Source organism: Prinia subflava, chromosome 35, assembly GCF_021018805.1.
Source record: "Prinia subflava isolate CZ2003 ecotype Zambia chromosome 35, Cam_Psub_1.2, whole genome shotgun sequence".
Taxonomy (NCBI): domain Eukaryota; kingdom Metazoa; phylum Chordata; class Aves; order Passeriformes; family Cisticolidae; genus Prinia; species Prinia subflava.
In genome coordinates, this window is record NC_086281.1 from 767,230 (window position 1) to 793,030 (window position 25,801).

Here is a 25,801-nt window from a genome sequence, read left to right on the forward strand (position 1 = left end):
CTGGCCACCTTCTCCTCCTCAGGGACAAGGGTAAGTGTGCCAGCGCTTGTGCTGGCGGCTCCTGCTGCAGCCACAGACCCTGTGGCTGGGGCTGTGCCCTGTGCTGCTGTGCTGCCACGGCTGCCCTCTCTTGCAGAGCACCCTCGCATCCCAGGCCAAGATGTCCTGCTACGACCTGTGCCCCCCCAGGAGCAGCACTGACCTGTGCCCCCCCAGGACCAGCGTGGCCGTGCCCCAGCCCATCGCTGAGAGCTGCAACGAGCTATGCGCCCGCCAGTGCCCCGACTCCTCAGCCTTGATCCAGCCGCCGCCCGTGGTGGTCACCTTCCCCGGGCCCATCCTCAGCTCCTTCCCCCAGCAGGCCGTGGTGGGCTCCTCCGGAGCACCGGCCTTTGGCGGCTCCCTGGGGCTGGGCGGCCTCTACGGCACCGGCGCCACCCAGGCCTCGGGGGGCCTCTGCACCTTTGGCAGAGCCTACGCTGCTCCCGCCTGCAGCCCTTGCACCCTGCCCCGCTACAGCAAGAAGCTCTGGGACACCTGCGGGCCCTGCTAGACCCTCCACAATGAGCCCACCAATGACATGGCACCTTCAGAGGTCCAGCCAGTGCCTCGTGTGTCTGTGTCCAATCTGTTCTTTGCTGTGTTTAAAATAAACAATCCTGCATCCAACTCCTGCCTCTCTGGTGTTCTCTTCAGGGGATAGGGCAGAGTTTCTTTGGCCTGCCCATGGGCACTGGGAACCCGGTCGGGGCATTGTGTCAGCCCCATCTTTGCCAGGCAGAGCTGCCTCTGAGCACATCCCCCTGCCTTTGCTGCTCTCAGCACACATGGGCATTCAGGGGAGCTCCAAGGAATCTTTCTGAAGACAGGCAGCTCCCATTTGCAGGAGTTGAAGCCCAACAAACTTTCCAGATCTCCAGCCAATCTGTGAAAGAGTGGCATTTTCCTGTGGGTCTGGGACCCATGCAGGCGCAAGGACTGCCAGGGCTCTGGATCTTTTGTGCTCCAGGGCTCTGGTGAAGGTCTGGCATCTGATATGAACCAGGAGGTCTTCCCCATCCTTATGCCCTGTACTTGAATTTTCCTTGTCATCACTTCCGTGTGTTTGTCTTGATCTTTATGTTTTTCTTTGCCTTTGCCTTTGCCTTTGCCTTTGCCTTTGCCTTTGCCTTTGCCTTTGCCTTTGCCTTTGCCTTTGCCTTTGCCTTTGCCTTTGCCTTTGCCTTTGACTTTGCCTTTTTCCTTGTCTTGGTCTTGGTAATTTTCTCTTTGTCTATGTCTTTCTGTGATTGTCTTTTTTTTTTCTTCATTGTTTTTGACTTTCCCACTCCCTTTCTCTTTCATTTCTCTTGCTGTTTCTCATCTTGCTCCTTCTATTTTCCCCTCTTCTTGTTTTCCACGTACTCTTCCTTCTCCTCTGCCTTCTCCTCCAATTACCCCTCCATCTTCAACACATCCCTCTGAGATGGCTACCCATTTCACCCTCCTTTAATTAAAACTTTCCCATTACTCTCCTTCTTCTTCTTCTATTTCAGCTTTATTGCAGTTTTCTTCTCCACATCCGCAGTCCCCTGTACCTCTTCTCTTTTACATTCCCCTTCCATTTACATTTTCCTACTCCCAATTTGGCACGCCAGAACCAACATTTCCCCTACCACTCTAGAAACTCCCCCATCCCTGGGGTATTCATGGCTTGGGAAAACGAGGCAAAGAGACAGAAATTGGATGCAAGAAAACTTTATTGTGCTCCGAGGGGAAGCAGAGGTTGTGAGAGGAAGGGTGGGCAGGCCCCAGGCAGGCCGGGTGTCAGGGGCTGCAGGAGGCCAGGGCAGCTTGTGCAGAGCTCAGCTTGTCCCTGCTGGGCTGAGGCGGGCGCGGGTGTTTGGGCTGGGCTGTGGTGGCTCTAGCAGGGCCCGCAGGTGTCCCAGAACTTCTTGCTGTAGCGGGGCAGGGCGCAAGGGCTGCAGGTGGGAGCAGCGTAGGCTCTGCCAAAGGTGCAGAGGCCCCCCGAGGCCTGGGTGGCGCTGGTGCCGTAGAGGCCGCCCAGCCCCAGGGAGCCGCCAAAGGCCGGTGCTCCGGAGGAGCCCACCACGGCCTGCTGGGGGAAGGAGGTGAGGATGGGCCCGGGGAAGGTGACCACCACGGGCGGCGGCTGGATCAAGGCCGAGGAGTCGGGGCACTGGCGGGCGCACAGCTCGTTGCAGCTCTCAGCGATGGGCTGGGGCACGGCCACGCTGGTCCTGGGGGGGCACAGGTCAGCGCTGCTCCTGGGGGGGCACAGGTCGTAGCAGGACATCTTGGCCTGGGATGCGAGGGTGCTCTGCAAGAGAGGGCAGCCGTGGCAGCACAGCAGCACAGGGCAGAGCCCCAGCCACAGGGGCCGCGGCTGAAGCAGGAGCCGCCAGCACAAGCGCTGGCACACTTACCCTTGTCCCTGAGGAGGAGAAGGTGGCCAGGGCAGTGCTTGGCTGGGTCTGGCCCGGGCTGGCCTTTTATAGCAGCCCCAGCATTGCTCAGCTCCAGCCGGGCCAATCTGCACACGGGACACTCCCTGCTGCTGCTGCTGCTGCTGCTGCTGACACCAGGGCTGTGCAGCCCCTGCCCCTCCCTGAGTCAGCATCCCCCAGGTGCCAGCCCAGCACCTCCTGCTGCCCAAGCCGTCTTGTCCTTCCTGCCACGTCACATACCTGATAGCAGGGATGCCACACAGGAATTTGGCTCCAAGGGCACAGCTGATGTTGTGTGGGTCTTTGGCCAGGGCTGGTGGAACCCTGAACTGTGTTCTGCCTTTTGGGGGTTTCTGATCCTTGTCCCATGGATGTCAGGCCTGGCACCAGGGCTCTTTGTCCCCTGTGTCACAGAGATCCCTGGCAGTGCCCGGGGGGAGATGGAGCCCTGCCCTTCTGGACTGTGCAGTGCTGCAGGCGGTGACACAGGGCAGGCGCTGCCCGGGGCTGCTGTGGCGCAGGAGGTGGCAGTGGCCGGGTGCCAGCGGGATAATTGCAGGGGCTGATGGTGCAGCTTGGGGCTGGGCAGGAAAGGCAGGAGTCAGCAGAAGAGCCCCGTGGCAGCAGGGCTGAGGCCGGGCCCTGGCCCCGCACACGTGCCCCCAGCACGGGCAGCTCCTGCCCCGCCTCTGCGGCCACCCATAAAAGCGCTGTCCTGGGCCAGGCCTGCATCCACTGCCGCTGCCTGGCTCTGCTCAGCCCAAGGCCAGGTGGGTGCCTGCGGGGCTCTGCCTGCTGGCCCAGGGGCTGCCCAGAGCCCTCCCTGGCCACCAGAGCTGCCGTGGCAGCGGCTGTGCTGGCACCAGCCTGGCAGGGCCAGCCCTGGCTGAGCCTCCCGGCCATCAGCAAGGAAGGAGCCGCTGGGCCGGGAGAGACGGAGCCAGGCTGGGCACAGGGAGTGGGGCAGGGCTTGTGAGGTCTCTGGTGTGGGGATCAGGGCTCTGAGGGGGCTGCAGGGCACAGGGTCAGTGCTGGGCAGTGTGGGCAAGGCAGTGTGGCTTTGGCAACTCAGAGTCCTTGTCAGGTGTGGGAACAGGGCATTGCTGAATTGGGAGATCCCCGTGTCTCTTCTAACCGCTGTTTCTCTGAATTCCCTTTCAGCCTCATCTCCCTCACGCCAAGATGTCCTGCTACGACCTGTGCCCCCCCAGGAGCAGCGCTGACCTGTGCCCCCCCAGGACCAGCGTGGCCGTGCCCCAGCCCATCGCTGAGAGCTGCAACGAGCTGTGCGCCCGCCAGTGCCCCGACTCCTCGGCCTTGATCCAGCCGCCGCCCGTGGTGGTCACCTTCCCCGGGCCCATCCTCACCTCCTTCCCCCAGCAGGCCGTGGTGGGCTCCTCCGGAGCACCGGCCTTTGGCGGCTCCCTGGGGCTGGGCGGCCTCTACGGCACCGGCGCCACCCAGGCCTCGGGGGGCCTCTGCACCTTTGGCAGAGCCTACGCTGCTCCCGCCTGCAGCCCTTGCGCCCTGCCCCGCTACAGCAAGAAGCTCTGGGACACCTGCGGGCCCTGCTAGAGCCACCCAGCCCAGCCCAAACACCCACGCCCGCCTCAGCCCAGCAGGGACAAGCTGAGCTCTGCACAAGCTGCCCTGGCCTCCTGCAGCCCCTGACACCCGGCCTGCCTGGGGCCTGCCCACCCTTCCTCTCACAACCTCTGCTGCCCCTCGGGGCACAATAAAGTTTTCTTGCATCCAATTTCTGTCTCTTTGCCTCGTTTTCCCAAGCCATGAATACCCCAGGGATGGGGGAGTTCCAAGAGTGGGAGATGAAATGTTGGTTCTGGCGTGCCAAATTGGGAGTAGGAAAATGTAAGTGGAAGGGGAATGTAAAAGAGAAGAGGTACAGGGGACTGCGGATGTTAAGGTGGAGAAGAAAACTGCAATAAAGCTGAAATAGAAGAAGAAGAAGGAGAGTAATGGGGAAGTTTTAATTAAAGGAGGGTGAAATGGGTAGCCATCTCAGAGGGATGTGTTGAAGATGGAGGGGTAATTGGAGGAGAAGGCAGAGGAGAAGGAAGAGTACGTGGAAAACAAGAAGAGGGAAAATAGAAGGAGCAAGATGAGAAACAGCAAGTGAAATGAAAGAGAAAGGGAGTGTGAAAGTCAAAAACAATGAAGAACAAAAAAAGACAATCACAGAAGGACATAGACAAAGAGAAAATGACCAAGACCAAGACAAGGAAAAAGGCAAAGGCAAAGGCAAAGGCATAGGCAATGGCAAAGGCAAAGAAAAACATAAAGATCAAGACAAACACACGGAAGTGATGACAAGGAAAATTCAAGTACAGGGCATAAGGATGGGGAAGACCTCCTGCTTCATATCAGATGCCAGACCTTCACCAGAGCCCTGGAGCACAAAAGATCCAGAGCCCTGGCAGTCCTTGCGCCTGCATGGGTCCCCTACCCACAGGAAAATGCCATTTTTTCAGATTGGCTGGAGGTCTGGAAAGTTCCCTTGGCTTCAAGATCTCCAAGAAATATTCTTGGAAATCCCCTGTGGGCCTCTGTGCACTGAGAGCAACCTGCGCTAGAGGGACCTGCCCAGAGCCAGCTCTGATTGGCAAAGATGGGGCTGAGACACTGTCCTGGCTGGGCTCTGTGTGCCCATGGGCAGGCCAAGGAATCTCTGCCCTCTCCCCTGAACCCTGAACGGAACACCAGAGAGGCAGGAGTTGGATGCAGGATTGTTTTATTTTAAGCACAGCAATGAATAGACTGGACACAGACACACGAGGCACAGGCTGGATCTCTGTGCAGGCTTCCCCAGAGCTGCTCCTTCAGGTTTGTCCCAGGCCCTGGTTTTTGACCAGAGCAGGGATTGCCCAGTTGGACCATGGAAGAGTGGGGAAAGTGGGCACAGGCAGGAGTAAAGAGGGGGAGAAGTGACTTTAGGAGAAGGGAAGGGGAGGATAAGGGAGAGGAGGAATGAGGCTTAGGGAGCCATGGGGCCGGAGGGCTGATGGTGGTGGCTCTAGCAGGGCCCGCAGGTGTCCCAGAACTTCTTGCTGTAGCGGGGCAGGGCGCAAGGGCTGCAGGCGGGAGCAGCGTAGGCTCTGCCAAAGGTGCAGAGGCCCCCCGAGGCCTGGGTGGCGCCGGTGCCGTAGAGGCCGCCCAGCCCCAGGGAGCCGCCAAAGGCCGGTGCTCCGGAGGAGCCCACCACGGCCTGCTGGGGGAAGGAGGTGAGGATGGGCCCGGGGAAGGTGACCACCACGGGCGGCGGCTGGATCAAGGCCGAGGAGTCGGGGCACTGGCGGGCGCACAGCTCGTTGCAGCTCTCAGCGATGGGCTGGGGCACGGCCACGCTGGTCCTGGGGGGGCACAGGTCAGCGCTGCTCCTGGGGGGGCACAGGTCGTAGCAGGACATCTTGGCCTGGGATGCGAGGGTGCTCTGCAAGAGAGGGCAGCCGTGGCAGCACAGCAGCACAGGGCACAGCCCCAGCCACAGCGGCCGCGGCTGCAGCAGGAGCCGCCAGCACAAGCGCTGGCACACTTACCCTTGTCCCTGAGGAGGAGAAGGTGGCCAGGACAGTGCTTGGCTGGGTCTGGCCCGGGCTGGCCTTTTATAGCAGCCCCAGCATTGCTCAGCTCCAGCCGGGCCAATCTGCACACGGGACACTCCCTGCTGCTGCTGCTGCTGCTGCTGCTGCTGCTGCTGACACCAGGGCTGTGCAGCCCCTGCCCCTCCCTGAGTCAGCATCCCCCAGGTGCCAGCCCAGCACCTCCTGCTGCCCAAGCCATCTTGTCCTTCCTGCCACGTCACATACCTGATAGCAGGGACAGCACCCAGGAATGTGGGTCACATGTGAGGGCTTGGAAGGACTCTGGCCAGGGCTGGAGGAACCCTGAACTGTGTTGTGCCTTTTGGGGGTTTCTGACCCTTGTCCCATGGATGTCAGGCCTGGCTCGAGAGCTCTTTGTCCCTTGTGTCACAGAACTCCCTGGCAGTGCCCGGGAGCAGATGGAGCCCTGCCCTGCTAGACTGTGCAGTGCTGCACGGTGCTGAGCAGGCAGGGCCCCACAGGAGCTGCCTTTCCTTGGGCCTTGTCTCAGCTGTGCCCTGTGCCCATGAGGGACAGGCGGTGACACAGGGCAGGCGCTGCCTGGGGCTGCTGTGGCCCAGGAGGTGGCAGTGGCCGGGTGCCAGCGGGATAATTGCAGGGGCTGATGGTGCAGCTTGGGGCTGGGCAGGAAAGGCAGGAGTCAGCAGAAGAGCCCCGTGGCAGCAGGGCTGAGGCCGGGCCCTGGCCCCGCACACGTGCCCCCAGCACGGGCAGCTCCTGCCCCGCCTCTGCGGCCACCCATAAAAGCGCTGTCCTGGCCCAGGCCTGCATCCACTGCCGCCGCCTGGCTCTGCTCAGCCCAAGGCCAGGTGGGTGCCTGCGGGGCTCTGCCTGCTGGCCCAGGGGCTGCCCAGGGCCCTCCCTGGCCACCAGAGCTGCCGTGGCAGCGGCTGTGCTGGCACCAGCCTGGCAGGGCCAGCCCCGGCTGAGCCTCCCGGCCATCAGCAAGGAAGGAGCTGCTGGGCCGGGAGAGACGGAGCCAGGCTGGGCACAGGGAGTGGGGCAGGGCTTGTGAGGTCTCTGGTGTGGGGATCAGGGCTCTGAGGGGGCTGCAGGGCTCAGGGTCAGTGCTGGGCAGTGTGGGCAAGGCAGTGTGGCTTTGGGCTCTCAGAGTCCTTGTCAGGTGTGGGAACAGGGCACTGCTGAATCGGGAGATCCCCGTGCCTCTTCTAACCGCTGTTTCTCTGAATTCCCTTTCAGCCTCATCTCCCTCACGCCAAGATGTCCTGCTACGACCTGTGCCCCCCCAGGAGCAGCGCTGACCTGTGCCCCCCCAGGACCAGCGTGGCCGTGCCCCAGCCCATCGCTGAGAGCTGCAACGAGCTGTGCGCCCGCCAGTGCCCCGACTCCTCGGCCTTGATCCAGCCGCCGCCCGTGGTGGTCACCTTCCCCGGGCCCATCCTCAGCTCCTTCCCCCAGCAGGCCGTGGTGGGCTCCTCCGGAGCACCGGCCTTTGGCGGCTCCCTGGGGCTGGGCGGCCTCTACGGCACCGGCGCCACCCAGGCCTCGGGGGGCCTCTGCACCTTTGGCAGAGCCTACGCTGCTCCCGCCTGCAGCCCTTGCGCCCTGCCCCGCTACAGCAAGAAGTTCTGGGACACCTGCGGGTCCTGCTAGAGCCACCACAGCCCAGCCCAAACACCCGCGCCCGCCTCAGCCCAGCAGGGACAAGCTGAGCTCTGCACAAGCTGCCCTGGCCTCCTGCAGCCCCTGACACCCGGCCTGCCTGGGGCCTGCCCACCCTTCCTCTTACAGCTTCTGCTGCCCCTCGGGGCACAATAAAGTTTTCTTGCATCCAATTTCTGTCTCTTTGCCTCCTTTTCCCAAGTCATGGATACCCCAGGATGGGGAATTTTCAAATGTGGGGGAGGAAATGTTGGTTTTGCGCTGCCTAAGTGGGAGTAGGAAATGGAAGTGGAAGGGGAATGTAAAATAGAAGACGTACAGGAACAATGGGTGTTAAGGTGGAGAAGAAAATTGGAACAAAGCTGAAATTGAAGAAGAAGAAGGAGAATGATGGGAAAGGTTCAGTTAAGGGGGAGGTAAAATGGGCAGCCATCTCAGAGGGACGTGTTGAAGGTGGAGGAGAAGCTGGAGGACAAGGAGGAGGAGAAGGAGCAGGAGAAGGAGGAGTACCTGGAAAACAAGAAGAGGGGAAAATCTGAGGAGCAAGCTGAGAAACAGCAAGTGAAATGAAAGAGAAAGGGAATGTGAAAGTCACACACAATGTAGAACACAGAAAGACAATCACAAAAAGACACAGACAAACACAAAATGGCCAAGACCAAGACAAGGAAAATGGCAAAGGTAAAGGCAAAAAGAAAGATCAAGACAAAGATGAAGACAAAGATGAAGACAAAGATGAAGACAAAGTCAAGGAAGTGATGACAAAGAAATTTAAAGGTCATAAAGGGCATAAGGATTGGGAAGTCCCATTATTTCATATCAGTTTCCAGTCTTCACCAGAGCAGTGGAGGCACAAAGGGGTTGATGGAGCCCTGGCAGTCTGTGCCCCTGCATGGCCACAGTCTCGTAGAAAAAAGCCACTCTTTCACAGATTGGCTGGAGGTCTGGAAAGTTCCCTTGGGCTTCAAGTTCTGCAAACAAGAGATGCCTGCCTTCAGAAATATTCTTGGGGCTCCTCTGCATGCCCATGTGCACTGAGAGCAGCAAGGGCTGAGGGATCTGCCCAGAGCCAGCTCTGCCTGGCAAAGGTGGGGCTGAGACACTGCCCTGGCTGGGCTCTGTGTGCCCATGGGCAGGCCAAGGAAGCTCTGCCCTCAACCCTGAACCCTGACAGGAACACCAGAGAGGCAGGAGTTGGATGCAGGATTGTTTTATTTTAAACACAGCAAAGAACAGACAGGACACAGACACACGAGGCACGGACTGGATCTCTGTGCAGGCTTCCCCAGAGCTGCTCCTTCAGGCTGGTCCCAGGTGCGGGCTGGTGATCAGAGCAGTGAGGGGCTGTTGGGACCCTGGAGAAGTCGGGAATGTGAGCACAGGAAGGAGCAAGGAGAGGGAGCGGTGACTTGGAAGATGGGCAGGAGAGGATAAGGGAGAGGAGGAAGGAGGCTTAGGTTGCCATGGGGCTGGCGGGCTGTTGGTGGTGGCTCTAGCAGGGCCCGCAGGTGTCCCAGAACTTCTTGCTGTAGCGGGGCAGGGCGCAAGGGCTGCAGGCGGGAGCAGCGTAGGCTCTGCCAAAGGTGCAGAGGCCCCCCGAGGCCTGGGTGGCGCCGGTGCCGTAGAGGCCGCCCAGCCCCAGGGAGCCGCCAAAGGCCGGTGCTCCGGAGGAGCCCACCACGGCCTGCTGGGGGAAGGAGGTGAGGATGGGCCCGGGGAAGGTGACCACCACGGGCGGCGGCTGGATCAAGGCCGAGGAGTCGGGGCACTGGCGGGCGCACAGCTCGTTGCAGCTCTCAGCGATGGGCTGGGGCACGGCCACGCTGGTCCTGGGGGGGCACAGGTCAGCGCTGCTCCTGGGGGGGCACAGGTCGTAGCAGGACATCTTGGCCTGGGATGCGAGGGTGCTCTGCAAGAGAGGGCAGCCGTGGCAGCACAGCAGCACAGGGCAGTGCCCCAGCCACAGGGGCTGCAGCTGCAGCCGGAGCCGCCAGCACAAGCGCTGGCACACTTACCCTTGTCCCTGAGGAGGAGAAGGTGGCCAGGGCAGTGCTTGGCTGGGTCTGGCCTGGGCTGGCCTTTTATAGCAGCCCCAGCATTGCTCAGCTCCAGCCGGGCCAATCTGCACACGGGACACTCCCTGCTGCTGCTGCTGCTGCTGCTGCTGCTGCTGCTGCTGCTGACACCAGGGCTGTGCAGCCCCTGCCCCTCCCTGAGTCAGCATCCCCCAGGTGCCAGCCCAGCACCTCCTGCTGCCCAAGCCATCTTGTCCTTCCTGCCACGTCACATACCTGATAGCAGGGATGCCACACAGGAATTTGGGTCACATGTGAGGGCTTGGAAGGACTCTGGCCAGGGCTGGAAGAAACCTGAACTGTGTTGTGCCTTTTGGGGGTTTATGACCCTGGTCCCATGGATGTCAGGCCTGGCACCAGGGCTCTTTGTCCCCTGTGTCACAGAACTCCCTGGCAGTGCCCAGGGGCAGATGGAGTCCTGCCCTGCTGGACTGTGCAGGGCTGCACGGTGCTGAGCAGGCAGGGCCCCACAGGAGCTGCCTTTCCTTGGGCCTTGGCTCAGCTGTGCCCTGTGCCCATGAGGGACAGGCGGTGACACAGGGCAGGCGCTGCCTGGGGCTGCTGTGGCCCAGGAGGTGGCAGTGGCCGGGTGCCAGCGGGATAATTGCAGGGGCTGATGGTGCAGCTTGGGGCTGGGCAGGAAAGGCAGGAGTCAGCAGAAGAGCCCCGTGGCAGCAGGGCTGAGGCCGGGCCCTGGCCCCGCACACGTGCCCCCAGCACGGGCAGCTCCTGCCCCGCCTCTGCGGCCACCCATAAAAGCGCTGTCCTGGGCCAGGCCTGCATCCACTGCCGCCGCCTGGCTCTGCTCAGCCCAAGGCCAGGTGGGTGCCTGCGGGGCTCTGCCTGCTGGCCCAGGGGCTGCCCAGGGCCCTCCCTGGCCACCAGAGCTGCCGTGGCAGCGGCTGTGCTGGCACCAGCCTGGCAGGGCCAGCCCCGGCTGAGCCTCCCGGCCATCAGCAAGGAAGGAGCTGCTGGGCCGGGAGAGACGGAGCCAGGCTGGGCACAGGGAGTGGGGCAGGGCTTGTGAGGTCTCTGGTGTGGGGATCAGGGCTCTGAGGGGGCTGCAGGGCACAGGGTCAGTGCTGGGCAGTGTGGGCAAGGCAGTGTGGCTTTGGCCAGTCAGGGTCTGTGTCAGGTGTGGGAACAGGGCATTGCTGAATCGGGAGATCCCCGTGTCTCTTCTAACCGCTGTTTCTCTGAATTGCCTTTCAGCCTCCTCTCCCTCACGCCAAGATGTCCTGCTACGACCTGTGCCCCCCCAGGAGCAGCGCTGACCTGTGCCCCCCCAGGACCAGCGTGGCCGTGCCCCAGCCCATCGCTGAGAGCTGCAACGAGCTGTGCGCCCGCCAGTGCCCCGACTCCTCGGCCTTGATCCAGCCGCCGCCCGTGGTGGTCACCTTCCCCGGGCCCATCCTCACCTCCTTCCCCCAGCAGGCCGTGGTGGGCTCCTCCGGAGCACCGGCCTTTGGCGGCTCCCTGGGGCTGGGCGGCCTCTACGGCACCGGCGCCACCCAGGCCTCGGGGGGCCTCTGCACCTTTGGCAGAGCTTACGCTGCTCCCGCCTGCAGCCCTTGCGCCCTGCCCCGCTACAGCAAGAAGTTCTGGGACACCTGCGGGCCCTGCTAGAGCCACCACAGCCCAGCCCAAACACCCGCGCCTGCCTCAGCCCAGCAGGGACAAGCTGAGCTCTGCACAAGCTGCCCTGGCCTCCTGCAGCCCCTGACACCCGGCCTGCCTGGGGCCTGCCCACCCTCCCCTTCACAACCTCTGCTGCCCTTCTTGGGACAATAAAATTTTCTTGCATCCAATTTCTGTCTCTGTGCTTCCTTTTCCCAAGTCATGGATACCCCAGGTTCTGAATTTCCAAATGTGGGGGAGGAAATGTTGGTTTTGCGCTGCCTAAGTGGGAGTAGGAAATGGAAGTGGAAGGGGAATGTAAAACAGAAGAGCTACAAGGTCTGTGGGTGTGAAGGGTGGAGAAGAAACTTGGAACAAAGCTGAAATAGAAGAAGAAGAAGGAGAATGGTTGAAAAGTCATACTTAAGGAGAAGGTAAAATGGGCAGCCATCTCAGAGGGACATGTTGAAGGTGGAGGAGAAGCTAGAGGACAAGGAGGAGGAGAAGGAGCAGCAGAAGGAGGAGTACCTGGAAAACAAGAAGAGGGGAAAATCTGAGGAGCAAGCTGAGAAACAGCAAGTGAAATGAAAGAGAAAGGGAATGTGAAAGTCACACACAATGTAGAACACAGAAAGACAATCACAAAAAGTCACAGACAAACACAAAATGACCAAGACCAAGAAAAGGAAGAAGACAAAGGCAAAGGCAAAGAGAAAGGTCAAGACAAAGATGAAGACAAAAATCAAGACAAAGTCAAGGAAGTGATGACAAGGAAATTGAAAGGGCATAAGGGCATAAGGATTGGGAAGTCCCCTTATTTCATATCAGTTTCCAGTCCTTCACCAGAGCCGTGGAGGCACAACGAGGTTGATGGAGCCCTGGCAGTCTGTGCCCCTGCATGGCCACAGTCCTGCAGGAAAATGCCACTCTTTCACAGATTGGCTGGAGATCTGGAAAGTTCCTGGGGCTTCAAGTCCTGCAAAGGGGAACTGCCTACATTCAGAAACATTCTTGGAGTTCCACTGAATGCCCATGTGCACTGAGAGCAGCAAGGGCTGAGGGATCTGCCCAGAGCCAGCTCTGCCTGACAAAGATGGGGCTGAGACACTGCCCCGGCTGGGCTCTGTGTGCCCATGGGCAGGCCAAGGAATCTCTGCCCTCTCCCCTGAACCCTGACAGGAACACCAGAGAGGCAGGAGTTGGATGCAGGATTGTTTTATTTTAAACACAGCAAAGAACAGACAGGACACAGACACACGAGGCACAGGCTGGATCTCTGTGCAGGCTTCCCCAGAGCTGCTCCTTCAGGCTGGTCCAAAGGGCGAGCTGGTGATCAGAGCAGCGAGAGCCTGGTGGGACAATGGAGGAATCAGGAATGTGAGCAGGAGCAAGGAGAGGGAGAGGCGGCTTTGGGAGATGGGAAGGGGAGGATAAGGGAGAGAAGAAATGAGGCGGAGGGTACCATGGGGCTGGGGGGCTGTTGGTGGTGGGTCTAGCAGGGCCCGCAGGTGTCCCAGAACTTCTTGCTGTAGCGGGGCAGGGCGCAAGGGCTGCAGGGGGGAGCAGCGTAGGCTCTGCCAAAGGTGCAGAGGCCCCCCGAGGCCTGGGTGGCGCCGGTGCCGTAGAGGCCGCCCAGCCCCAGGGAGCCGCCAAAGGCCGGTGCTCCGGAGGAGCCCACCACGGCCTGCTGGGGGAAGGAGCTGAGGATGGGCCCGGGGAAGGTGACCACCACAGGCGGCGGCTGGATCAAGGCCGAGGAGTCGGGGCACTGGCGGGCGCACAGCTCGTTGCAGCTCTCAGCGATGGGCTGGGGCACGGCCACGCTGGTCCTGGGGGGGCACAGGTCAGCGCTGCTCCTGGGGGGGCACAGGTCGTAGCAGGACATCTTGGCCTGGGATGCGAGGGTGCTCTGCAAGAGAGGGCAGCCGTGGCAGCACAGCAGCACAGGGCACAGCCCCAGCCACAGGGGCCGCAGCTGCAGCAGGAGCCGCCAGCACAAGCGCTGGCACACTTACCCTTGTCCCTGAGGAGGAGAAGGTGGCCAGGGCAGTGCTTGGCTGGGTCTGGCCCGGGCTGGCCTTTTATAGCAGCCCCAGCATTGCTCAGCTCCAGCCGGGCCAATCTGCACACGGGACACTCCCTGCTGCTGCTGCTGCTGCTGCTGCTGCTGCTGACACCAGGGCTGTGCAGCCCCTGCCCCTCCCTGAGTCAGCATCCCCCAGGTGACAGGCCAGCACCTCCTGCTGCCCAAGCCATCTTGTCCTTCCTGCCACGTCACATACCTGATAGCAGGGATGCCACACAGGAATTTGGCTCCAAGGGCACAGCTGAATGTTGTGTGGGTCTTTGGCCAGGGCTGGAGGAACCCTGAACTGTGTTGTGCCTTTTGGGGGTTTCTAAACCTTGTCCCATGAATGTCAGGCCTGGCTCCAGGGCTCTTTGTCCCCTGTGTCACAGAGCTCCCTGGCAGTGCCCGGGGGCAGATGGAACCCTGCCCTGCTGGACTGTGCAGTGCTGCACGGTGCTGAGCAGGCAGGGCCCCACAGGAGCTGTCTTTCCTTGGGCCTTGGCTCAGCTGTGCCCTGTGCCCATGAGGGACAGGCGGTGACACAGGGCAGGCGCTGCCTGGGGCTGCTGTGGCCCAGGAGGTGGCAGTGGCCGGGTGCCAGCGGGATAATTGCAGGGGCTGATGGTGCAGCTTGGGGCTGGGCAGGAAAGGCAGGAGTCAGCAGAAGAGCCCCGTGGCAGCAGGGCTGAGGCCGGGCCCTGGCCCCGCACACGTGCCCCCAGCACGGGCAGCTCCTGCCCCGCCTCTGCGGCCACCCATAAAAGCGCTGTCCTGAGCCAGGCCTGCATCCACTGCCGCCGCCTGGCTCTGCTCAGCCCAAGGCCAGGTGGGTGCCTGCGGGGCTCTGCCTGCTGGCCCAGGGGCTGCCCAGGGCCCTCCCTGGCCACCAGAGCTGCCGGGGCAGCGGCTGTGCTGGCACCAGCCTGGCAGTGCCAGCCCCGGCTAAACCTCCTGGCCATCAGCAAGGAAGGAGCCGCTGGGCCGGGAGAGACGGAGCCAGGCTGGGCACAGGGAGTGGGGCAGGGCTTGTGAGGTCTCTGGTGTGGGGATCAGGGCTCTGAGGGGGCTGCAGGGCACAGGATCAGTGCTGGGCAGTGTGGGCAAGGCAGTGTGGCTTTGGTCACTCAGAGTCCTTGTCAGGTCTGGGAACAGGGCGCTGCTGAATCGGGAGATCCCCGTGTCTCTTCTAACCGCTGTTTCTCTGAATTCCCTTTCAGCCTCATCTCCCTCACGCCAAGATGTCCTGCTACGACCTGTGCCCCCCCAGGAGCAGCGCTGACCTGTGCCCCCCCAGGACCAGCGTGGCCGTGCCCCAGCCCATCGCTGAGAGCTGCAACGAGCTGTGCGCCCGCCAGTGCCCCGACTCCTCGGCCTTGATCCAGCCGCCGCCCGTGGTGGTCACCTTCCCCGGGCCCATCCTCACCTCCTTCCCCCAGCAGGCCGTGGTGGGCTCCTCCGGAGCACCGGCCTTTGGCGGCTCCCTGGGGCTGGGCGGCCTCTACGGCACCGGCGCCACCCAGGCCTCGGGGGGCCTCTGCACCTTTGGCAGAGCCTACGCTGCTCCCGCCTGCAGCCCTTGCGCCCTGCCCCGCTACAGCAAGAAGCTCTGGGACACCTGCGGGCCCTGCTAGAGCCACCACAGCCCAGCCCAAACACCCGCGCCCGCCTCAGCCCAGCAGGGACAAGCTGAGCTCTGCACAAGCTGCCCTGGCCTCCTGCAGCCCCTGACACCCGGCCTGCCTGGGGCCTGCCCACCCTTCCTCTCACAACCTCTGCTGCCCCTCGGGGCACAATAAAGTTTTCTTGCATCCAATTTCTGTCTCTTTGCCTCCTTTTCCCAAGTCCTGGATACCCCAGGGATGGGGGAGTTCCAAGAGTGGGAGGTGAAATATTGGTTCTGGCGTGCCAAATTGGGAGTAGGAAAATGTAAGTGGAAGGGGAATGTAAAAGAGAAGAGGTACAGGGGACTGCGGATGTTAAGGTGGAGAAGAAAACTGCAATAAAGATGAAATAGAAGAAGAAGAAGGAGAGTAATGGGAAAGTTTTAATTAAAGGAGAGTGAAATGGGTAGCCATCTCAGAGGGATGTGTTGAAGATGGAGGGGTAATTGGAGGAGAAGGCAGAGGAGAAGGAAGAGTACGTGGAAAACAAGAAGAGGGGAAAATAGAAGGAGCAAGATGAGAAACAGCAAGTGAAATGAAAGAGAAAGGGAGTGTGAAAGTCAAAAACAATGAAGAACAAAAAAAGACAATCACAGAAAGACATAGACAAAGAGAAAATTACCAAGACCAAGACAAGGAAAAAAGCAAAGGCAAAGGCAAAGGCAAAGGCAAAGGCAAAGGCAAAGGCAAAGGCAAAGGCAAAGGCAAAGGCAAAGGCAAAGGCAAAGGCAAAGGCAAAGGCAAAGGCAAAGGCAAAGGCAAAGGCAAAGGCAAAGGCAAAGGCAATGGCAAAGGCAAAGAAAAACATAAAGATCAAGACAAACACACGGAAGTGATGACAAGGAAAATTCAAGTACAGGGCATAAGGATGGGGAAGACCTCCTGGTTCATATCAGATGCCAGACCTTCACCAGAGCCCTGGAGCACAAAAGATCCAGAGCCCTGGCAGTCCTTGCGCCTGCATGGGTCCCAGAACCACAGGAAAATGCCACTCTTTCACAGATTGGCTGGAGATCTGGAAAGTTCGTTGGGCTTCAACTCCTGCAAATGGGAGCTGCCTGTCTTCAGAAAGATTCCTTGGAGCTCCCCTGAATGCCCATGTGTGCTGAGAGCAGCAAAGGCAGGGGGATGTGCTCAGAAGCAGCTCTGCCTGGCAAAGATGGGGCTGAGAAACTGCCCCGACCGGGTTCCCAGTGCCCATGGGCAGGCCAAAGAAACTCTGCCCTATCCCCTGAACAGAACAGCAGAGAGGCAGGAGTTGGATGCAGGATTGTTTATTTTAAACACAGCAAAGAACAGATTGGACACAGACACACGAGGCACTGGCTGGACCTCTGAAGGTGCCATGTCATTGGTGGGCTCATTGTGGAGGGTCTAGCAGGGCCCGCAGGTGTCCCAGAACTTCTTGCTGTAGCGGGGCAGGGCGCAAGGGCTGCAGGCGGGAGCAGCGTAGGCTCTGCCAAAGGTGCAGAGGCCCCCCGAGGCCTGGGTGGCGCCGGTGCCGTAGAGGCCGCCCAGCCCCAGGGAGCCGCCAAAGGCCGGTGCTCCGGAGGAGCCCACCACGGCCTGCTGGGGGAAGGAGCTGAGGATGGGCCCGGGGAAGGTGACCACCACGGGCGGCGGCTGGATCAAGGCCGAGGAGTCGGGGCACTGGCGGGCGCACAGCTCGTTGCAGCTCTCAGCGATAGGCTGGGGCACGGCCACGCTGGTCCTGGGGGGGCACAGGTCAGCGCTGCTCCTGGGGGGGCACAGGTCGTAGCAGGACATCTTGGCCTGGGATGCGAGGGTGCTCTGCAAGAGAGGGCAGCCGTGGCAGCACAGCAGCACAGGGCAGTGCCCCAGCCACAGGGGCCGTGGCTGCAGCAGGAGCCGCCAGCACAAGCGCTGGCACACTTACCCTTGTCCCTGAGGAGGAGAAGGTGGCCAGGGCAGTGCTTGGCTGGGTCTGGCCCGGGCTGGCCTTTTATAGCAGCCCCAGCATTGCTCAGCTCCAGCCGGGCCAATCTGAACACAGGACACTCCCTGCTGCTGCTGCTGCTGCTGCTGCTGCTGCTGCTGACACCAGGGCTGTGCAGCCCCTGCCCCTCCCTGAGTCAGCATCATCCAGGTGCCAGCCCAGCACCTCCTGCTGCCCAAGCTGTCTTGTCCTTCCTGCCACGTCACATACCTGATAGCAGGGACAGCACCCAGGAAATGGACACCAAGGGCACGGCTGAGTGCTCTGTGGGGTTGTGGCCAGGAAAAACCCCAAACTGTGTTGTGCTTTTGGGGGGTTTCTGATCCTTGTCCCATGAATGTCAGGCCTGGCTCCAGGGCTCTTTGTCCCCTGTGTCACAGAGCTCCCTGGCAGTGCCCAGGGACAGATGGAGCCCTGCCCTGCTGGACTGTGCAGTGCTGCACGGTGCTGAGCAGGCAGGGCCCCACAGGAGCTGCCTTTCCTTGGGCCTTGGCTCAGCTGTGCCCTGTGCCCATGAGGGACAGGCGGTGACACAGGACAGGCGCTGCCTGGGGCTGCTGTGGCCCAGGAGGTGGCAGTGGCCGGGTGCCAGCGGGATAATTGCAGGGGCTGATGGTGCAGCTTGGGGCTGGGCAGGAAAGGCAGGAGTCAGCAGAAGAGCCCCGTGGCAGCAGGGCTGAGGCCGGGCCCTGGCCCCGCACACGTGCCCCCAGCACGGGCAGCTCCTGCCCCGCCTCTGCGGCCACCCATAAAAGCGCTGTCCTGGGCCAGGCCTGCATCCACTGCCGCCGCCTGGCTCTGCTCAGCCCAAGGCCAGGTGGGTGCCTGCGGGGCTCTGCCTGCTGGCCCAGGGGCTGCCCAGGGCCCTCCCTGGCCACCAGAGGTGCCGTGGCAGCGGCTGTGCTGGCACCAGCCTGGCAGGGCCAGCCCTGGCTGAGCCTCCCGGCCATCAGCATGGAAGGAGCCGCTGGGCCGGGAGAGACGGAGCCAGGCTGGGCACCGGGAGTGGGGCAGGGCTTGTGAGGTCTCTGGTGTGGGGATCAGGGCTCTGAGGGGGCTGCAGGGCTCAGGGTCAGTGCTGGGCAGTGGGAGCAAGGCAGTGTGGCTTTGGTTACTCAGAGTCCTTGTCAGGTGTGGGAACAGGGCACTGCTGAATCGGGAGATCCCCGTGTCTCTTCTAACCGCTGTTTCTCTGAATTCCCTTTCAGCCTCATCTCCCTCACGCCAAGATGTCCTGCTACGACCTGTGCCCCCCCAGGAGCAGCGCTGACCTGTGCCCCCCCAGGACCAGCGTGGCCGTGCCCCAGCCTATCGCTGAGAGCTGCAACGAGCTGTGCGCCCGCCAGTGCCCCGACTCCTCGGCCTTGATCCAGCCGCCGCCCGTGGTGGTCACCTTCCCCGGGCCCATCCTCAGCTCCTTCCCCCAGCAGGCCGTGGTGGGCTCCTCCGGAGCACCGGCCTTTGGCGGCTCCCTGGGGCTGGGCGGCCTCTACGGCACCGGCACCACCCAGGCCTCGGGGGGCCTCTGCACCTTTGGCAGAGCCTACGCTGCTCCCGCCTGCAGCCCTTGCGCCCTGCCCCGCTACAGCAAGAAGTTCTGGGACACCTGCGGGCCCTGCTAGAGCCACCACAGCCCAGCCCAAACACCCGCGCCCGCCTCAGCCCAGCAGGGACAAGCTGAGCTCTGCACAAGCTGCCCTGGCCTCCTGCAGCCCCTGACACCCGGCCTGCCTGGGGCCTGCCCACCCTCCCTCTCACAGCCTTCACTGCCCTTCTTGGGACAATAAAGTTTTCCTGCATTCAATTCCTCTTTCTGTGTATTTTTTGCAGACTTCTCTTCCATCCACAGCTGGCGGGTACATTCTAATCCCTCCATTTTTCACCAGGGCATATTATGAATTTTTTGCCCCTTTGAGCCATCAGGGGATTTCTGCCATGTTTGTATCTCTTCATATTCTGTACTTTGGTTTACTCAGGATTAATTCCTTTAATTTTTCCTGGATTCACCCGGTGTGTTTGACAAGCAGGGACGTGTTTACAGTGAAAGGGAATTTGGGTGTGCACCTTCCCTTGATTTTACAGCTTCTGCTGATATTACCGTGTCTGTCTGGTGTTTTATGTTTTCAGTTTATTCACTCCAGAGGATGTAAAGGGCACAGGGACCTCTGGCCCAACCAGGACACTCATGGTCACAGCAGGAGCTGAGGTCCCCAACTTTACCCTTTGTTTGTCCCTCCTTGGTGGCACCATCCCCATCTGTTATTCTGTTTTGCACCATGATTAAATTATTTAAAGGATCTAGGGCTTGAAAAACCTGGGGTTGGGGCAGTGAGGAGTCCTTACATCACTGTGAGAGGTGTGGGGACTCAGCCACCTTTGGCTCAGATGGTTCAGCTGGATGTGACCCTCAGTGCTCTGAGGATTGGTCCTGGGTTGGGCTAGACGATGTTGGAGGTGTTTTCCTGGTTCCTTGGATTCCGAGGCGTCTCCTGGAAGGTGGGACAGGAAATTTTCCTTGCCCTTGCACCACCTCCTTTCCCCATAGTCAGCAGGCGCCCGGCTCTGCCCCATCCCACGATGGTCACTCCGTTCCTGCTGCTCCCAGCAGTTCAGCCTCGTTTTTCCAGTCTGAAACTCCGATTCCTGCCTGCTCGGTGCCACTCAGCTTTTTGTTATCAGGGCTCCCCAAAGATGTGTCAACGCCAGGAAACGCGGATGAATAATTAGAGGTTTTTCGGGACGGATCCTTGAGTAAGGAACGGAGTAAACTCCCTCCACCCCGGGCAGACACTGAGAGAAAGGTCAGCCCTTTGTTGGATTTTGCAATCAGACGTGAGCTCACCCTGAGCAGGCATCCAGCCCGAATTAAAGCTGTGTAATCGTTGTTCCCTAGGTGTTAATGGCTCTCTCCAGAGCTGTTATCTCGGGGTGAGCACTTGTCTGACACAACACCTAATTAAGCCGGTACCTGCCTGGCACTGCCTCGCTGAGAGCATCAGGGGAAATTTGGCAGCTCAGGTGTTCGGCTGGGCTCGCGATTTACACCCAGCACCTCTTGGAAGCAAAGACCGGAAGAGAAAAGGAGGGAAAGGCATCTGTGTTCTATAAAGTTGTCCCAGGAGCTGCCCTGGATGACAGGAAAGAGGGGACAGGGAGGATGAAGGAGGCAGAGAGATGAGAATCTGGCAGGGGAGATTTTGGAGATGGAGCAGGGGGTGTTCAGGTTGGACATGGGAATTCCCTCCTGGAAAGGGCAGCCAGGCCTTGGAAGGGGCTCAGGAAGGTTTGGAATTCCCATCCCTTGAGATGTCCAAGGAATTCCTGGATGTTGGGCTGGGTGACCAGGTGGGGATGAGGCACACTGGATGATCCCAAAGATGTTTTCCATCCTAAACAATTCTGTGATTTTTTTTTTTAGTCAAAATATTCTCAAATAATGTTTGATTACCCATAAAAATGAAGTCTTGTTTTCTGGAAATAAAAGCAGCATTCACGGGTACCATGGACTAATTTCCATTTCAATTTATAACTTACGACCATCTGACAGATCCACTCCCATAGGAGGAAGAATATTGAAATTACCTGTCAAAAATAAGATTTGCTGTTCCTTGACACCGATCAAGACATTTTCTTTGAAAGAGTCCTGGTGGAGGAAGAGGTAAATCCTCTCTAATGCACCAGTTCATGTTGTTTTTACCTCACCTGCTGACAGGTTCAGCAAACCTTCCCTGAGGCAACTTTATCATGGCAGTGATTAATGGAAAAAGAGAAGGTAGTGCCTCATCTTTGCTCATCAGATACCTATCTCAGAAATTGCCCTTTGTTCACCCTCCACCTATCATTCCTTTTCAGAACGAGCTTTGGCAGAACTTCGGGCAGTATTTTTTAGCTTTGTCTTTGAAGGCAGTCGGGTGGTTCCTAAAACATCGCCTGGAAGATTTAAAATTAAAAAGAATTCCAGCATGTAATTAACCACTTAAAAAAAAGGAACCTTGGAATATCCCGGGTTGGAAGGGCCACACAGGGATTGAATCCAGCTCCTGGCCCTGCACAGGCACCCCAAGAATCCCACCCTGTGCCAGAGAGGATTGTCCTTTAACCCTGCAGCCTCAGGGATGTGACTGTTCCCTGTTCCAGCGCCAAACTGGATGGAAATAGTTGGAATAACTCCTGGAAATCCCACAACTGGAATAATTCAAGTAAGGCAGAGAGGACTCTCAGCTGCAGCTCTGACCCAAAGCCTCTCAGCCTGGTTCTGATGGGGAGGACAGGGAGCCCCCAATCCCACTCTGGGGATTAACAGGAAAAACAGAGGCGGGTGTTGGATGCAGGATTTTTTTATTTCCAGCGCAGGGAAGGCCCCACTGGAGGAGGACAGGTGAGGCACAGACGGGCAGGTTGTCCCTCAGAGGAGCAGCTCCCCCAGCCTGGTGGCAGGAGGGAGCAGTTTTGGGGAGAATCCAGTGGATGGTGGAGTCGCACATTCGGCCACCGGGAGGGGCGGGGAAGAGGGGACGGAACAAACGAAGGAGGAAGCAAAAAAGGACAATTTCTAGACGGGTTCTGCGTCCACGGTCTGAAGTGAAATCTGGTGCTGTGCCCCTTCCTCAGGAGCTCAGGGGAGGATCCAACGGTGCCGTTTGGAGGGATTTTCCCCTCGAGTTTAGCAGGGGCCGCAGCTGCCGCGGCGGGAGCGGGAGGACCAAGCGCCGCAGGAGCCGAAGGATCTGCCAGAGCCGTACAGGCCCCGGGACCCCCCACAGGACCCCAGACCCCCATAGCCCAGGGACGAGCCCCCATAGCCACAGAGACCCCCATAGCCCAGGGAAGAGCCCCCATAGCCACAGAGACCCCCATATCCACCAGAGCCAAATCCCCCATAGCCCAGGGAGCCAAATCCGCCGTAGCCCAGGGAGCCAAAGCCCCCAGAGCTCAGGGAGGCCCCCGAGGCCGCCAGGACGGGCGCTCCAGCAGATCCCACCACGGAATTCTGCGGGAAGGAGCTGAGGATGGGCCCGGGGAAGGTGACCACCACGGCGGGAGGCTGGATCACGGTGGTGGAGTCGGGGCACTGCCGCACGCACGGCTCGTTCCCGCTGCTGGCCAGGGGCTGCGGCCGGAGCACGCCGGAGCCGGAGGTGGAGCACAGGTCGTAGCAGGACATCTTGCAGGGGTTTGGAGGTCTGTCTGTACAAGGTGTTAAATTAGATCATTTTTAAAGGAATAGGAAACTTTAGGCTATGCTGGAGCAGCCCAGGGGTGTCAGTAATAAATCTGGGGAGTAAATGTGATTTCCTATTTCCTGTTTTTCCTGTCACTGTCATCTCCAGGCTACTCCTGACTTCAGTCCAATCACATCTGTGTTCTTCAGCTGTACCTTTGAATTTCCAGATCAGATCATTTCTTCAGTATTGAACTACTCTTAGCTGACGATTTTTACTCGTATTTTATCCTCCCTGTTACAAACTCCACCAAAACATAGCCACATATACAGGTTATTCTCTCGAAAGACAGACAAGGAACCCTTGCAGTGCTAAAATAATGCAAGTTTGGGGTCCAATAGCACTCAGTGAACATCTTGCAGGGGTTTGGAGGTCGATCTACAAGAGTCGATTTGGGTTGATTTGAGTTGTTTATCACCAGAAAAAGGCTCTGGGTTTGGCCGCCTTTCCCCAGAGAGAATCGCTTTGAAGCACCGGAATTTCCCCACATCTCTTAAAGTTGAAAATTGAGTAAGAACAGCTGAAATTATTTGTTCGGGCGCTTTGGTGAGTCAGGGGATCAGCGAGGATGGGACTCTGCTCCAAGAGTTGAGTGTGTTGTTATTTCATGACTCTGCCTCCTCATTGCCACTGATCTCCTTTGTGCTGATCCTTGTCAGAACAGGGATTACAACTCTTTGTCTCTCGGGCTACTCTTCTGAAAAATTCTCACACCAAACCAAACTCATTAACTCGGAAAAACCCAGCACTTCACATTTCAGCTCTATAAATTCCCTCCAGGATCTCTTTTAATCTTAAATAAATCTCTTACAGAGCATTTTAAACGGTTCTCAGTTCTTCTCCGTGTCCTGCTCCAGTGCCTGGTGGCTCGGGGAGTTCGTGCCCATTTATCTTGAATTAAAAGTATTTTGGGCCATTTGTAATAGAACAAACTGGATCTAATGGCAAGTTTGCCTCTAAAGTCAACATTTCCCTGTGAACCAGGAAGATTTAAACTTTCCAAATAATTTCCAGTCACCCATTTATAACCAAGCAAAGAATAGGAATAAACAGTGAACCTGTCACATCATGGATACAACTAGTGAAGGCAACCCAACAGAATTTTCTGATGAGAAACTCTCAGTTTGGTTTGGAATAAAACACCAACCTCAAAAGCAGAGAGCAGCCTTCCATGAGGCTTTTTGCAAGGTTTATCCCTTCACCTAAAATTTTGCCCACGACTTCCCAACAGAAGGGAGCAGCCCGGATGAATCGTACAGCAAAGAGAGATGGGGAAAAGCAGCAAAAAAAAAAAAAAAAAGGTTCTAAAAGTAGCAAGGAGCAATTCCAAAAGCAGCAAAGAGCAGCTCCACACTTACCAAGTCGTTGGGAAGAGCGAGTGAAGGGAAGATGATGTGGAGAAGCCCAAGTGGATACGGCTTTTATACAGTTCAGCCTCGCCTGAGGGCTCACAGGAGCTCATTAGTTGACACAGAGCATTTTTTTTTTTATTGATTGCTCCTCAAAGTGATGAAATTGTTGCTCTTTCTGTTTGTGTTTATCCTCGATTTCAATTATCGCCTTACGTCACGCGAGGTCCTTTGATCTGAGACGCTGATGAGTGAAATTAGTGCATCTTTTGTCCTAAAACATGATTCATGAATTAGTATCAGTTTTTCTGGAGTGAAACCATGCACTGGGCTGTTGATACACAAATTTTCTTGTCCTGTCTTATACGACAATTATGCTCAGACATCTACAGAAATTATAAAAATCATAGAATGGTTTGGGGACACAAATATCCAGAAAAATCTTATTTTTTTCTGACCTTTAAGCCACAGCTTAAACCTGAGTTTAATTCTGAAGGAAGAGACATTTATGATTTTAAGGATTAGAATGGAAAGCTCAAAATAATCAGAGTGTACATAGAATTAATAGTTGAATTTATGTTTTATTGGGCTGGCTCCATCTCTGGAAGGGTTCAAGGCCAGTTTGGATCAACCTGGGATAGTGGAGCGTGTCTCTTTGAGGTCCCTCTCAAATTTTAAACCCTTCCATGATTCTGTTTAGGAGAAATCCCAATTTTAGCTGCAGTAGAAATAAAAAACCTTTTGTTTCTAGAGAGGATCTTGCAGCTAATCCCATCCTTGATGGAATCTTTCAGAGCGGAGCAATTACGAGGTGGGAATCTGCTGGGAAAAGCAAATGTTGGATTTGCTGAGGTTTCTCTCTCTGCTTGCACCACGGTTCTCCTACTCTATCATTACTGTTATCATCATCACCCACGTGGTTATCTCCACACCACGTATTAGTTACAAATTATGAGCTTTTCCAAATCTGAAGATACAGATGAGGATTTCCTGAGCAATTATCCCGGAGGAAAAAAAAAACCCAACAAACAACATGTCAAAGTTTTACAAGAATTCCAAAGGATTTTCAAATACCTGCTGAACACCCATTACTGACTTGTTCCTACTGTGTCAGAGTTATATAAAACCTGTGCCTGGGTGTAAACACCCCACAATTACAAGAGATTAACACATTAAAATGGGTAAATTGAGGCCACTTGGGGTTTTCCCACAATCAGCTCTTGGCTCATAACAATTGACCTTCCTGTCTTTGACCTTAACAATAAAATCTATTTCTCTTTTTTTTCTCTTCTCTGGGTGAGCTTTAAGTTCTTTTTCAGCCCAAATAACTGGGCTTTTTTTCTTTTTTCAGCCTTTTTTTTTCATGTTTGCATGAAAAATTTCATGAAAAATTCAAAAAAAATTCAAATTTTCAGCCAAAACCCATGATAGCGTTTTATGCTACAAAGTCCATTCAAAGATGCTCCTGATTATTATCTTTGCCCTGCCCTGAGTAGGTGGAAGAAGAAATGATGAGCCTGCAGAACTGATGTTTTTCCTTTTGTTTTTTATCCCCAGCCCTCATTTGAGTCCCTAAAACAAACCCCATTGGCCTCACGTCCTCTGTTGGTCACACACAAAGACCTTTACCTGGAGGAAACCATGAGTGTCCTCCAACCATCCCAATCATGAAGGACTCATAAATAAATCAAGCCATTTTTATTTCCTCCCCCAACGCTAAGGAAAGCAAAGGGATCGTAAAAAAATAATTCCCCACAATAAAGCCCGGAGACAATGGAGATCCGGGGTGGAATGTGCAGCTCACGCCGTGTGTGGGTTTGAGGAGCGCCACCAATCAGCAAAGACAATTTCAGCACTTTGGGGAATTATGTGTCCTGCAATTTGGGGTTGGGATTTAATTATGGACTGGCACATCAAGTGCACGGTGCCCTCTGGGCAAGCAGGGAGCTCTTTAAAAGGTGCCTGCACCAGGTCCCTCCATCCTCTTCTCTCACCCGTCCTGCCTTTGTGAGCCAGGTAAGTCACTCTTCTCTCAAACTTCTCTAAATTCAGTTTCCTCTCAAGAAATCTGGTTGAGGTCAGGCTGCTCTGTGGGATATTTTGTGTTTAATTTCTTGTTCATCTCCAGGTCTTGTAGGAGAGGGGTTCACTGACTCCAAAAC

The 25,801-nt window shown here is 57.6% G+C and overlaps 12 protein-coding genes across 12 annotated transcripts; 6 read left to right on the plus strand and 6 right to left on the minus strand.

The window, feature by feature from the left end:
- The first annotated feature begins 160 nt into the window (after window positions 1-160).
- On the plus strand, window positions 161-553 carry LOC134563233 (scale keratin-like). Its single transcript, XM_063421083.1, has one exon. It carries the CDS (start codon window positions 161-163, stop codon window positions 551-553), a length of 393 nt encoding a protein of 130 aa, XP_063277153.1.
- A 1,350-nt stretch (window positions 554-1,903) lies between these two features.
- Window positions 1,904-2,465, minus strand: LOC134563299 (scale keratin-like). Its single transcript, XM_063421169.1, has 2 exons — window positions 2,427-2,465; window positions 1,904-2,320 (listed from the first exon to the last, which is right to left on the minus strand). Exon 2 carries the CDS (start codon window positions 2,294-2,296, stop codon window positions 1,904-1,906), a length of 393 nt encoding a protein of 130 aa, XP_063277239.1. The 5' UTR covers window positions 2,297-2,320; window positions 2,427-2,465.
- Window positions 2,466-3,622: 1,157 nt separating this feature from the next.
- LOC134563300 (scale keratin-like) lies at window positions 3,623-4,022 on the plus strand. Its single transcript, XM_063421170.1, has one exon. It carries the CDS (start codon window positions 3,630-3,632, stop codon window positions 4,020-4,022), a length of 393 nt encoding a protein of 130 aa, XP_063277240.1. The 5' UTR covers window positions 3,623-3,629.
- Window positions 4,023-5,478: 1,456 nt separating this feature from the next.
- On the minus strand, window positions 5,479-6,114 carry LOC134563297 (scale keratin-like). Its single transcript, XM_063421168.1, has 2 exons — window positions 6,002-6,114; window positions 5,479-5,895 (listed from the first exon to the last, which is right to left on the minus strand). Exon 2 carries the CDS (start codon window positions 5,869-5,871, stop codon window positions 5,479-5,481), a length of 393 nt encoding a protein of 130 aa, XP_063277238.1. The 5' UTR covers window positions 5,872-5,895; window positions 6,002-6,114.
- A 1,174-nt stretch (window positions 6,115-7,288) lies between these two features.
- Window positions 7,289-7,681, plus strand: LOC134563234 (scale keratin-like). Its single transcript, XM_063421084.1, has one exon. It carries the CDS (start codon window positions 7,289-7,291, stop codon window positions 7,679-7,681), a length of 393 nt encoding a protein of 130 aa, XP_063277154.1.
- A 1,501-nt stretch (window positions 7,682-9,182) lies between these two features.
- On the minus strand, window positions 9,183-9,584 carry LOC134563293 (scale keratin-like). Its single transcript, XM_063421164.1, has one exon. It carries the CDS (start codon window positions 9,573-9,575, stop codon window positions 9,183-9,185), a length of 393 nt encoding a protein of 130 aa, XP_063277234.1. The 5' UTR covers window positions 9,576-9,584.
- A 1,414-nt stretch (window positions 9,585-10,998) lies between these two features.
- Window positions 10,999-11,391, plus strand: LOC134563235 (scale keratin-like). Its single transcript, XM_063421085.1, has one exon. It carries the CDS (start codon window positions 10,999-11,001, stop codon window positions 11,389-11,391), a length of 393 nt encoding a protein of 130 aa, XP_063277155.1.
- A 1,483-nt stretch (window positions 11,392-12,874) lies between these two features.
- On the minus strand, window positions 12,875-13,510 carry LOC134563291 (scale keratin-like). Its single transcript, XM_063421162.1, has 2 exons — window positions 13,398-13,510; window positions 12,875-13,291 (listed from the first exon to the last, which is right to left on the minus strand). Exon 2 carries the CDS (start codon window positions 13,265-13,267, stop codon window positions 12,875-12,877), a length of 393 nt encoding a protein of 130 aa, XP_063277232.1. The 5' UTR covers window positions 13,268-13,291; window positions 13,398-13,510.
- A 1,177-nt stretch (window positions 13,511-14,687) lies between these two features.
- On the plus strand, window positions 14,688-15,081 carry LOC134563288 (scale keratin-like). Its single transcript, XM_063421158.1, has one exon. The coding sequence runs from the start codon at window positions 14,689-14,691 to the stop codon at window positions 15,079-15,081; it is 393 nt and encodes a 130-aa protein (XP_063277228.1). The 5' UTR covers window position 14,688.
- A 1,385-nt stretch (window positions 15,082-16,466) lies between these two features.
- Window positions 16,467-16,878, minus strand: LOC134563237 (scale keratin-like). Its single transcript, XM_063421086.1, has one exon. The coding sequence runs from the start codon at window positions 16,876-16,878 to the stop codon at window positions 16,486-16,488; it is 393 nt and encodes a 130-aa protein (XP_063277156.1). The 3' UTR covers window positions 16,467-16,485.
- An 856-nt stretch (window positions 16,879-17,734) lies between these two features.
- On the plus strand, window positions 17,735-18,690 carry LOC134563289 (scale keratin-like). The gene is made up of 2 exons (XM_063421159.1): window positions 17,735-17,885; window positions 18,277-18,690. Exon 2 carries the CDS (start codon window positions 18,298-18,300, stop codon window positions 18,688-18,690), a length of 393 nt encoding a protein of 130 aa, XP_063277229.1. The 5' UTR covers window positions 17,735-17,885; window positions 18,277-18,297.
- A 3,041-nt stretch (window positions 18,691-21,731) lies between these two features.
- Window positions 21,732-22,232, minus strand: LOC134563278 (scale keratin-like). Its single transcript, XM_063421143.1, has one exon. The coding sequence runs from the start codon at window positions 22,230-22,232 to the stop codon at window positions 21,732-21,734; it is 501 nt and encodes a 166-aa protein (XP_063277213.1).
- Window positions 22,233-25,801: the final 3,569 nt, after the last annotated feature.